Consider the following 13,243-nt stretch of genomic DNA (forward strand, 5'->3'; position numbering starts at 1 on the left):
TGACAACGATGCAACTTTGCCTCCACCTCTCCAAGATAACGATGATGATGCAACTCTACCCCTGCGCTCTCTAAGATGATGACGAGGATGCAACTTTGCCTCTGCGTCTCCAAGATGACGATGATGGTTCAACTCCTCCTCCCTCTTTCCAAGATGATGACAATATGGTGCGCTTTGTCTTCGCCTCTCCAAGATGATAACGATGGTGCAACTCTACCTCTGTCTCCAAAAAAAAGATGGTACAGTTCCGCCTCTTCAGAATGATGACAAAACAAAAATGTTTGATCATTCATAGTAGAAGTTGCATCGTTGATAGCAGAGTCATCCCTACAAACGGTTGCAAAAAAGAAGAAGAAGAAAGAAAAAGGATCTCACCTTTTGAGAATATGTTTTGAAGCAAAAAAAAAAAAAAAAAACGCGAAAATTCTAGCTCTTGTAAAGAAATAAAGAAGAAGGGGCATAAAGTTAGAAAAAAGAAAAAGAAAAGGAAAAAAATTAAATTAAAAAATAAAAAAAGAAGGAGAGAATGTTTTTTCATACCTCAATTATGCTTAACGAGGGAAGAATGATCGAGGTGTGCTAAATAGAGGAGTTCTCTTCATTTGTGGGGGCCATAAATTTTCTTCTACATAAGGTTTAGAAAGAATATGAAAATTGAAATTCTTTTGAAGATAAAAGCTTTATTCCAAGAGTTTGTGTTATGCTTCCTCAAACGAGAATCAGTAAGAATCTGACCAAAAGAGAATCAGAGGAGGATCAAATAGTAGAGATCGAACCACATCGCATAAAATCAAGTTCAACTTCACAAATTAAACTTCACAAATTAAATTTTTTTGGAAATATCGTGTGAATAATTGCATTATTTAAAATTAGAAATTTTGTCAAATTTACTATTACCGTTATGGTTAACTTTACCTAAGAGGACCAAACCATAACCATAATAGCAACAATGAATCTAAGCGTGTTAAAATTCATTGTTTTCTCTAAAACATTAACAATAATGGTAGCCATAAGCATAATAAACATAAACATAATGGTAATGATAATGATATGACATAATATTTGGATTTAACGAGATTGATCACCTCACTTGTGAATTGGTTTATGCTATTTGTTTATCAACTTGGACGTGAGGCCGTATACAAATGTAGAACACACATAGATAACATCAAATGAAATTCCATTTTCTAAGTTAGTATTGATTTATTAGTGTGGAACATGGATAGCTTAAAACACAATGTAAATTATACCATAAAGAATAATTAAAAAAAGAAAGAAAGAAAAAACTAAAATTGAAGTGCATAATTTGAGTGATGTTTTTGTTTATTTAGGAATTTGTCAATTTGAGAAAAGGAAAAGGAAAAGGAAAAGGAAAAGGAAAAGAGAAGAAAAAGTGCGGGGGGTGATGGAACCAAAACTGGGTCGTCATTTAGAGTGGTAAAATATTTAATGCAAAGCCAATTAATGAATCACTTGACTATTGAGTGTATTGACCTCCACTTTCGTGTTCATCCCAAATTTACCCCATCTTATTTGTCCCTCCAAATTCCTATCTTATGGCGATTCCCGCTCTTTCTCCTTCCCAATCTCATTCTGAAGATCAAGAAGAAGAAGATCCAATCTCTCCTGTTCAAAACCCTAATTCCATGGACCACCAACAACCCGGACAAGCAGCGGAAGCACCAGTTGACGACCCCCAGAACCACTACCATCCTCCTCAATCTTCTGAAACCCTAACCCTAGATTTACCCGATCCCCAACAAAATTCCCCACAACCTGACCCCCAAGATTCAGAACTTCAACTCAATGAAGATTTCATCAATGATCATGATCCTAGTGACCAAGGTGAGCCCACTGCTCTCTCTCCTCGACTCGCCGATATCAATGCGCTTGTTTCTCCCTCCTCTGTTTCTCGACGGGGTCCCAAGCGGAAGAAGTCTTGGATGAAACAGAGATTCTTTCAGGAGAAATCTCAAAAGAAGCTTGAGATTCTGGTTTCTACTTTCAAACCTATTCCTTTTGTGCCTGCTAAAACTCTTGATTTCTCCAGTCACGAGAAGCTTTTGAATCGATTAGGCTTGTGGGATTTTGTTCATACTAAGTTTGATACGCCTTTACGACAAGATCTTCTTATGCAATTGGTTGCGAATTTTAACAACAACAAGAGGTATAGTTATGTTAATGGGAATAGAATTATGGTCAATCGGGCTGATTTGGCTCGTGCGCTGCGGTTGCCAGTGAGGAGAGCGACGTTAGTGGACAATGGTAAGAAAGAGCCTATTGCATCTGAGGAATCGATTGCTTTTATTGAAGATTTTGTGTCCAACTGGTTGCTCTTACATGAAGATACTTGGATGATGCCCAATGAGATAATGCATTGGACGAAGGTGATCAAGGATGGGAAATTTGAGCGAGTTGATTGGGCAGGTTTGATTTGGTTTATGGTGGAAAAGGAGTTGATGCAATCTCCGCAGTTGGTGAATTGTTACTATGCTTCACATTTGCAGTGCCTGATCCGATCACAACGGGAAGATTTATTGAAGGAAGAAGCGCCTAAGGTAGAAGATGTTGAACACGAGGAGAAGGTCGAGCAGGAACAGGAACAGGAGCAGGAGCAGGAGCAGGAGCAAGAACTGGAACAGGAGAGAGAACCGGATGATGAAGATGGAGTTTGTAATGAGAGTCCAAAGCTAGTTGGGAACAATGACTCCATGGTTAAGGAATTGGAGGAACACAATATTGAATTGTGCCTTGGGCAAGACAATGTCGAGAAAGTTGATCATAAGGAGAAAGATAGTCTTGGGGATATGATGGATTTAATGGAAAACAAAGTAGAAGAAGAAGATGAACATGAACAAGAAGAACAAGGTCAGTGGCTTTTGGATGCAAAAGGTAGAGCCCCAGAGCTTCTGTTCAGGAGGTGTAATACAAATGAATTCAAGGAATTTGATTTTGGGGATGAGAAGAAAGCTGAATTAGAAGAAGGGGATGGTCAAGGAAAAGAAGAAGATGAGGAGGAGGAAGAGGAGGAGGAAGAGGAGGAGGAGGAGGAGGTGGAGGAAGAAGAGGAAGAAGAAGAGGAGGAGGAAGAAGAGTTTCGCCTGTTGCCAAGGAGTAATGCCATTGATGGGTTTCCTCCTAGCCAATTTATTCAAGAAATGACAGAGCCAATTAACTTTAACTCAGATTTTGACTTACCTGGTCATTCTTCTGTTGAATTTCTTCCACCTCCCAGAGATGATAACCGAATGAGTTCTGGTGGATGTATACCTTTTGTTAGTAACAACAAGAGAGTGATTGATCCTGATATTGACAACCCAACTCAGTCTCTTAATGGTGGGAACAAGAGGTTAAGGAGCGAAGGTCCTCTTGACTATGATAAGTGTATGGATAACGTACAACAGTGGCTTGATAAAGCAAGGATGATGTACGCAGAGAAAGAACAGGTTCATCAGCAGGCCACTATGAATCAGCAATACTTGCTTCACGAGCTGCAGCAGAGAGAGACCTTTATTGAACATTTGAGAAAGACAAAGTATGAGGAGCAACAGAAGATGCAATCTGATATTTACCGGCTTGAGCGCGAGCTCTATGTTATGGGAAATCTATTGGACGGCTACAGAAAGGCATTGAGGGAAACAAACAAAACGTTTGCAGACTATAGGACCCGATGCCCACAATCCGATGAGCCACTCTACAAAGATGTTGCTGGTTCTGGTGGTCTTGTTCTGAGCACCATGGAACTGGAAAGGATACGTTTGAAGCAGGCAGAGGAAGATAGACTAAACCGCTTAATTATTGAGAAGAAGTTCAAAGCCTTGGAAGACAAGTTTGTTGACATATTTCATGCTCATCTGCAGCAGGTTAGTTCGTTGGATAGTAGGCTGCTTGAATTTGGAAATGAAGTGAAAACTCTGAGGGAATCACTTGCAAATAAGAAAGTTACAGAAACTTCAGAATCCATTTCAAATGAATGATTCGATCCCCAGGACTCAGTTTGTATAGTTTAACTTTGAATCATGACTAGCTTGCTTCCATGGATGGTGTTTACTCTTTTAAGTTTTGTGTCTCTGTTTGTGCAGATTCAAACTGGAAAGGTAGTCCATTTTTATCTTTTCGGTATATAACGGTTATTCTAGAAGTTTTTGACGTAATATGATTCTTATTACATATATGATGATTGTTGAAGGCTTTCCTGTTGATTCTTCTTTAGATCTTTGAAAATCTTACTGATTCTTAAATTTCTAAAGAATCCCTGTTCAACATTCGGGGTGGAAGGTGAAACCATTCCAGTCAATGTTATACTTTGAGTTATTGTTCTAATTATAATTACTTATTTCCTGTAACACATGGTTAAGTATCTGCATTGGAAAGAGTACTAATCAAACAAATATTTGCAATCCACTAATATTAACAAAATATCTCAGAAAAGGTTTAAATAATTGTATTAAATGGGAAGAAAAAAATATTAGAATTAAGAAAAAACCTACAAAATTGTCAAATTCTATGTGTTAAAATAAAAACATTGTTAAATGTGTATTAAATCAAATAAAAAAATGTGTTAAATTGCCAAATTTTATGCAAAATGGCCAAAATTGCCAAATTTCATATTTAAATTAGGACCGATTGATCAATCTCTACAAAAATTTCAAATTTTATGGGATATAGTCCATAATAGTTAATGTTTAGAGTAATAAATGAATTATTAATTTAAAATGAAAATTACAATTAATTAAAAAAAAAATTATTTCTTCTATTTTAACATCATTAATGTCATTTCAACCTAATAATTTTAAACTTAAAAAATATATAAAAGATAAACGAGTTTTAAATTTGATTAATTACGTTCTTAAAATTTAATTTTCCTTTTTAAGGAAGTCGTTTCGAACTAGAATTGTAACATGAGCGAGAAAAATCTATTTGTGTTCATTTGTACAAAAATCCCGCTACTTTCCATCGTGTGTCATTGGATCGATTGTTGGTCGCGGATTGAATCGGAGAAAATCTGTAATCATCGTCAACCCTATCAACCACGTGCACACAAATGGAGTCTTCTTTCAGTGGGTCCTTTTCTGGTTCGCTTCATCTTCAACAAATATCATGAAAATGGGTGAATCCATCATTTTGCTCAAATCCCTGATGTGGGTCTTCTGTACTTCTAAACCATAACTCTCTCACGTTCTTGGCTTTTTTCGTTTCATGAGGGTCATTCCCCTTCTTCATTTCCCGGTTCCACCGGCGCCGGCGATCACCATCGCTCGTCGGCACTCAATACCTCCATCCTACGACCTTTCCGGACATGGGTCATTCCCATTACGTTCCGGTTTCCGTTATATGTTTCGTTCTGTTAGGAAGTTTGAGGTATTGGCTACGAACAAACAGTTGCCGGAGCTGAAGGACGGAAAATCAGGTTCTACTTTTGTTCCATAGAGTTTCCACTAAGCTATTTGGCATGTTGTTACTGAATTTTCAGCACATTGAATCTTTGCAGAGAGTGAAGAAGGTATTTTGTTGCGAGCGGAAGTTGGCGGTAGCTTCGATTTAGGATGGTTGCCTGCTTTTCCTCATGTTCTTGTTGCTTCCATGTCTAATTTCCTATTCGGTTACCACATAGGGTAAGTCTATATTAGGAATATTTGGTTTGTGTTCTGTAGATGGAAATGACGATGGCTCTGCCGTCTGTTAATGTGTAGATAGAATCAAAATCAAGTGTTTATCATGACCCAAATTTTACTTCAAGGCATTTGTGGATCGTGGGGAACTTGAATTCATGATCACATTTGTTTGCTTTAGGCTATTTACCCCTTTGATGAATATTTTGCAGAGTAATGAATGGTCCTATTATTTCTATTGCTCGAGAACTTGGTTTTGAGGGGAACTCAATCCTTGAGGGACTTGTTGTGAGCATTTTTATTGTTGGTGCATTTCTTGGAAGTATAAGCTCTGGTTCGCTGCTTGATAAACTAGGCTTTAGGCGTACTTTTCAACTTGCAACAATACCCTTGATTCTTGGAGCGCTGTTGAGGTATTTAGTCTTGTGTAACTGTATACTGACTGTGTTTTCTTTAGCAGATTATCACTGTTTGACCCGCTGTATTTGTGTCAGCGCTCAAGCATTGACCTTGGATGAAGTACTTTGGGGAAGATTTCTTGTTGGCCTTGGCATTGGAGTTAATACAGTGCTTGTTCCAATTTATATTTCTGAGGTAGTGCGTTACTTCTAAGCTCTCTCTGTACTTTTTTCATTCAAATTTCTGTTTGTTAGCATTACTGCAAATGCTAGATATTTTGAAGAAAATGCTTTAGGGAAGCAATGATGTTTCCGCATTTGCTTCCCACTGCTATAATTGAGGGAGGCATAGACTTAAAAAATGATCAGACGTACAAATTTTGTAAACGTGACTGTCAAAGGTTGTAGAGTCTGGTTAAACCCTTCTTCCCTTTATTTCTATGATTTCATTATATTCATTTTTTTGCCCTTTTCTTTTATCCTGAAAGATCCTAATTTCCTTGGTGCTTCGTTGTTTTCTCTATTATCAATTGAAATAAATGGAAAAGATTGAACCATTCTTCTTTTGAGAAGTATTGTAAAAAGAAGGTTTTCTTTCTCTATTTCTATTTTCTCATTTATAATTGTTGATGTAGGTTGTTCCAACAAAGTATAGAGGAACACTTGGAGGCTTGTGCCAGATTGGAACATGCCTTGGAATTATTGCTTCACTCTTTCTGGGAATTCCATATGAGAACGATCCACATTGGTGCATGCGCTCCTCCCTTTTTGGTTTTGTTTTCGAATAGTACTGAGATAAACATCTTGAGTAACTTCATCATATAACAACTTCCTATTACACAACTTGCTTTAACCATCTTCTTGAGGGATCTATTGGCAACATCTTCCATTTGGGTTCTAAATTTTTTGGAACAGGGAAACTAATACCTTTAAATGTTTGGCATTTGTGATTGTTTGTGCAAATAAATCGTTTTCTAAAAAATGTCTCGTCCACATTTTGTTTAATTGAAAGTAGAGACAAAAAACACATAACTTTACGTAGAAACCCAAGTACCGGGAGAAAAACCACAATATTTTTCTTCGTTATTTTCTGTTAAGGGAGAATAAATAGAATATACAAGGGAATAAAAGAGGAAAAAATTTAGGAATTAGGGAAAATATTCCTATAATCTTTCCATAAATATTCTAAGATTCTAACATCTTTAATAACACCTTTTGGCTCAAGTCTTCACCTCATACTTTAGAGGCAAGGTTGCTTCCTTGGAACTTAAGTTATCCAGCTTCATTGTACTTATGCATGTGAAGAAATTTCAAGTAGGAGAGCTAGAACTTCTTACTCCAGTGGCCTTTCTTGCTGCAATTTGAAATAAATTTTAGCATATCTTGCCTTCAGGTGGAGGACAATGCTCTATATTGCAAGTCTTCCTGGATTCTTTATTGCATTTGGCATGCAGTTTGCAGTTGAAAGTCCACGCTGGCTAAGCAAGGTAGGACATTAAGTTTTTGAAAGACAAGAATTTAATCAGTAGCTTCTTTAGAGGTTCCATATGCTGTTCTAGGCTGGCCGACTGGATGAAACCAGAGTTGTTATTCGCAACCTATGGGGAGAATCTGAAGTTGAAAGAGCAGTTGAAGAGTTCCAGTCTGTAATAAGGAATGATGGAAGTGATTTGAACAGTGGATGGTCAGTGCTTCTCGAAGAACAAAACTTTAGAGGTACCAGAAGGATCCCTTTTAGTAGGGTTTAGTATTTCAGGTGATGTAACTTTATGTCTTTGTTCGAAAAATATTGACAAGCGTATGCATTACCCATTAATAATGATTGCCTTCTATATGGGAGCTTGACTTGGCTGGATTACTTTTAGTAGTTTAGTTAAAAGGTCTAATCATTCACTTTAACAATGTAAGGGTACTTTTATGATCTTCAATTTTCTTTCCTTAATTTCAGTTGCATTCATTGGAGGTGCCCTTTTCTTTCTTCAACAATTTGCTGGCATAAATGGAGTTCTCTATTTCTCATCTTTGACCTTTGAAGACGTTGGAATCACAAATGTTGCTGTAGCCAGTTTAGTTATTGGAATTACCAATTTTTCTGGTAAGCAATAATTTCCTTTTTCGAGAAACTTTCTGTATACAAATTATCTTTCCTTGGAAAATGTATTCATTCTGTTAATCAGGAAGTCAACAGGTGCTCTCTGTGCGTTGTACTTGATGGATAAGCAAGGGAGGCAGAGGCTTTTAATTGGAAGCTATTTGGGCATGGTGAGTTTATTTTTTTTCTTTTTATGATATATGTGAGTGTCCGGGTCAGCTTACGCGCGCACCTTGACTAATCTCACGAGACAACCAGCCTGAACCTAAAATATTTGGTTATTAAGGTAACTCGTAGGAAATTAATTCCTAGGTAGGTCGTAGGTGGTCACCATGGATTGAAACCATGACCTCTTAGTTGGCTATTGAGACTATGTTTCATTTTTTACCACCAGGCTAACCCATGATGGTTTGGGCATAGTAAGTGAATGACAGATATTTCAAGACATGACCACACACGTATAAGGGAAAAGGTTGCTAAAACACATCATAAGTCACAAGATGCATAAATATCTTACGAGTGAAAATGCAATGACATGGCTGTTGCATATTACCGCCTACCCATTCGTTTAAATTGTATTGTTATGTCAAAGAAGATCAACTAGGCTGTTGAATGTTGATTTCTCTCTTTAGAAAGATGGAAGTTATTTTTTTCCTCTACCATCAATGATGAACTAGAGTTCTGGTCTGCTTTTATAACACGGGACCCTAATTCTCTTGAACTTTTATCTCTGTGCAGGCAGTTTCAATGTTACTTATTGTCTCTACCATTGGTTTCCAGTTTGATGAAGAACTAAGTCACAATTTATCGATAGTAGGAACTATTGCGTAAGTATTTGCTTATTCTTTATGATAGAGGCAGAACTCTGCACATTCTTAATTTCATTTTCTTTTGTCTGTTTGATATTGACTGAATTGGCTTTCTTTTTAGAAAACGATTCAATAGCTTGGTGAGACATGGAGGAGAACATTTAAAAGAAAACATAGGCTATCATATTTTTTTAAAAAAATAATAAATGAAAAAAAATGACTTATGTCTTTGTTTTTTTTGTTTCTTCCAAGAAATTTTGAGAGAGAGATTATTGAGAATACGAGGATTTTTCTTTTTATGAGTATCATTGTACTTCTGGTGGTGAAGGGAGATTATGTGGACTGGGAATTTATTGTTTCTGTCTCTGGATTGCAGGAACAAATTTCTTTTGTTTCTAATTGAGTTAAAATAGAATTTCGCTTTACCATCTCTTCACGTTGGTGCACAAATAAATCCGTATTTTTCCTTGAATTTTGCTCGTCTCAACTTATTATTGTAATAAAATGCAACATTTTTGCTACTTCAGAATATGTATTATTTTCCTAACATTTGATCTACTCAAGTTATGAGCCAAGAAAAAATTTAAGTTCTTACTGGATGTTGGAATGACAATACTGTCATATTTTGTTGAGGTCTTCTTTTGTGATGATGGATGTGTTGAAAATGTATTGGTTTCAGAGTATTTCTTGCTTGCTTTGTAAGGTTAAGCTATATGGAAACTAATAATCTTTGATGACGTCAAGGTTGAAGATTAAGCAATTCCTGATTGTTTATCATCTCTAGCATGTGTTGTTGTATGAGTGTACTCTGTATAATTGGTGCTGTCTTTTGTTTGCTCATTTCCGTAGTTATATCTTCTCCTTTGCAATTGGAGCCGGTCCAGTGACTGGTATTATTATACCTGAGCTTAGCAGCACCCGAGCACGAGGAAAGATCATGGCATTTAGCCTTGCAGTCCACTGGGTAAGCAAGTAGTACAACTGATTATTAGCAAAATCAGTGCACCTTTTTCGAAGTTTTGAAACACAAAATGTTCTTGCCTTTTTCCACATTAGTAGTCTCTTTAATATAAACTTTTATGGGTTCTTTCAATGCTGATGCTACTTTGTTTTCATGTTATTCCTCCAACTTATACACTATCCCCAGGTATGCAATTTCTTAGTGGGTCTATTCTTTCTCGACTTGGTCCAAACATTTGGAGTTGCTCCAGTTTATGCTAGCTTTGGTGCATTCTCCTTAGTGGCAGCCATATTTTCCAAGTATTTCTTAGTGGAAACGAAAGGGAGGTCTTTGGAGGAGATCGAAATGACACTGAATACCAACTTCCATGGCAGTGACAAGTAATACAGAGATTGACCTAATCACTTTAATGGGTAACTGTTGCTCTGTTTTATAGATACGAAATAAAAATTGTACATAAATGCCTTGTTGTCGTCGCCCGACTATTTTAGCATATATAGATTTAGGCATATGCCCTCAATGAAAAGGTTAGAGGTTCAAATTTCTCCCATGTCAACCGAAAGGAACGTTACATTGTATAATTAAACTAAACTTCTCATTTCTCTCTGATTCTATATCTCTATGTGGAATTATGTATGGATAACACAAAATACAGTGGGGTCATTTTACATACAAAATTCAAATTTGAAAACCTTCAAGTTTGGACACTGACATTATTTTTAGGATTCAAAATAATGGGTTTTGTTTAGTTCCCCCCGCTTTCCTTGGACAAAAAAATAAAGCTGTTACTATTGTGGTGTCCTTGAGGGCCATATACTGAAGAAAGATAGCCATAAAGTAAAGAAATAAGAAAGAGCGAAAGGCAATACATAAGGATAGAGGAATCCTTTATCCTCTTATTCTTCATCTGTCAACCCTGACTTTATTCCAAAAGATAATTAATGCCTGTACCAATATTCCCTTTAAAAAAAATTCTACTTCTAAAGTTAACACATTTTCTTAAATGCTTCATTAGAGTCAAACTAGTACTTACTAATGTCCTTATCCATAACTCCACATGGTTGTCAATTACATGTAATTTCATTTACAGGCTCCTATTAATAGTTATTACTTCCATGAAAAAAAATGAAACTATTGAAGAAGAAGAAGAAGAAGGGCAGTTTGGTAATTTGGACATTAGAGTAAAGCTCAGCTAAAAGAAGTGAGATTCTCTCTTTTCATTTTTGTATCACAGGATTTTGTGAAATGCAAGCAAAGATGAACACAGTTGGAAGTGGGAGGCTTTTTGAAATGGCTTATTTGGGAAGGCATATGAGAAAGCAGGTGTTTGGATGCAGGTTTGTGATTGAAACAACATAGCATGAATTGAATAGGGTTTGTCCAAACCTGGATAAGGATGGGATTTGTACCGATCTGATATAAATGGGTTGAAAGTTTCAAAATTTGTTGGTGGGTTTTTTGAAAACAGAAATCACAGGTAAGAAAGAGCGACGGTTTTGGAAGCAGAAGAAGACGGGCACTTAGTTCAAGGTGAGAAAGAAGAAGAAGAAACTGAAATTGAGCCATTGGTATTGATATGATCAATGAAGAATATATTGCTGTTTCGAGTTCTTTTTATCTGTCAATGTGAGTCATGAAACTTGCTCCATTTTGCTTTCCTAAAGTCCCCAAAAATTGCCCTTTTAGGTCTTTTGGACCTAAACAAAATGACCCCACCAAGTGGACCCTGGACCCATATCCTGAACCCTCCAAATTAAGGCTAAACCATGATTAAAGTTTAACTCAACTCATCGAGACGATATACTCTTAAAATTAAAGAATTTTAACTCAATTGGTTGAGACATGTCTTTTAGGTCTATCGTGAACATCGGAACAAAGAGACGAAACCTCCAAATTAAGGTTAAATGAGCTCTCGTACCAAAGAAACATGTCTTTTAGTTAAGTTTTTATTTGATAAAATAATTAATAATGCTTTTTTATTATTTATTCTAATGAGCAAAGGTGGATGGCTATAAACTTTCATTTAAATTTTCTAGAATCTTCTACCTTCTTAATCGTTTACTAAAAATTATTATTCTTCCACTTTATTGTACTTTGTCACATCCCTTCTCAAATCACAATTGATATTTAAAGTAAACATTTATCAAATAATGTATAAATTCTAGAATAATTATATTATAACAAATGGTAAATTAAAGAGATTTTTTTAAAAAATATAACAAGTCGTCAAAATATCATAAGCCCACAATAGATAATATAAAAATTGTTTCAGTCAACACGCGATTAATCAACAACATGCTACATGTAATTCTACTAAAACAATCATGATACATAATCGTGTCCCTACACGATCACATAGGTAGTATCAACACCCACCACACGTACGTGCAATTATTCTTCTAAACGATCATAGTATGCGATTATGTAGAAAATGATACATGATTGTTCGGATTTTGGTACACTATCACATGTCAAGACAAACAATTGTGTACCAAATCTAAACGATCTTGGTTCATGATCGTGTACCAAGATCAAATATTTAGCACAAAATTGTGCACCAATATCGTTTAGATTTGGTACACGATCATGTATCAAGATTTAAACGGTTTTTGTTCAAGACTGTGTATCAAGATATTGGCACACAATCCACGGGATCGTTTATCTGAAAGATAAAATATACGAGAGATGACGAAGATTGTTTACCAAGTGAGGATTTGAAGAAGTGAAAAAGAAAAAATATATATGAGAGATGACGAAAAATGAAGAAATTCTAGACGAGGAAATAAATAAATCACGAACAAGAACATGTGAGAATATGAAGAAGAATAAGTAATAATATTAAGAAATTAATAATACAAAGAGAGGGTGAATAAATTGCAAAGAAGAAAAAAAAAGTGAAAAATTATCAAGTGCAAACATGAAATTTATGAAAATATAATGAACTTTTTTATTTTGTTAGTGTGCCGTAAATATTTTGATATTTTGTTATATTTATAAAAATTAACTTAAATTAAATGTCAATATGAAATAAATTACTTTAACTCAATATAATTAAATTATACAAATTCATCATACATTTCTATAACTAAAAATATTATTGTAAACGACAAAGTTAGTAAAAATATTTATACAATATAACAAAATTTTAGATTTTATCAATATAGACACTAATAGTCATTTAATAGTCATTGATAGACTTCTATCGATGTCTATCAATGCGTTGAAGTCTATAAGTAGGAATCAATGTATATAATTTAAAAAACTTTCTATATTTTATAAATATTTTGTTTCATTTTGTTATATTTGAAATACCTATCGTTAGTTTTTGTACTTACACATTATATACATACATATACATACATATATTGACA

The 13,243-nt window shown here is 35.4% G+C and overlaps 2 protein-coding genes across 2 annotated transcripts; both read left to right on the top strand.

Moving 5' to 3' along the window:
• The first annotated feature begins 1,427 nt into the window (after positions 1 to 1,427).
• Positions 1,428 to 4,249, top strand: LOC101204646 (trichohyalin). The gene has a single exon (XM_011658783.2). It carries the CDS (start codon positions 1,557 to 1,559, stop codon positions 3,975 to 3,977), a length of 2,421 nt encoding a protein of 806 aa, XP_011657085.2. The 5' UTR covers positions 1,428 to 1,556; the 3' UTR covers positions 3,978 to 4,249.
• Positions 4,250 to 4,902: 653 nt separating this feature from the next.
• On the top strand, positions 4,903 to 10,563 carry LOC101221794 (probable plastidic glucose transporter 1). Its single transcript, XM_004149225.3, has 12 exons — positions 4,903 to 5,410; positions 5,492 to 5,615; positions 5,825 to 6,025; positions 6,107 to 6,206; positions 6,646 to 6,758; positions 7,404 to 7,497; positions 7,570 to 7,726; positions 7,959 to 8,105; positions 8,199 to 8,272; positions 8,841 to 8,929; positions 9,761 to 9,875; positions 10,059 to 10,563. Exons 1-12 carry the CDS (start codon positions 5,200 to 5,202, stop codon positions 10,254 to 10,256), a joined length of 1,623 nt encoding a protein of 540 aa, XP_004149273.1. The 5' UTR covers positions 4,903 to 5,199; the 3' UTR covers positions 10,257 to 10,563.
• The last annotated feature ends 2,680 nt before the right edge of the window (positions 10,564 to 13,243 follow it).

This window comes from Cucumis sativus, chromosome 6 (genome assembly GCF_000004075.3).
Source record: "Cucumis sativus cultivar 9930 chromosome 6, Cucumber_9930_V3, whole genome shotgun sequence".
NCBI lineage: Eukaryota > Viridiplantae > Streptophyta > Magnoliopsida > Cucurbitales > Cucurbitaceae > Cucumis > Cucumis sativus.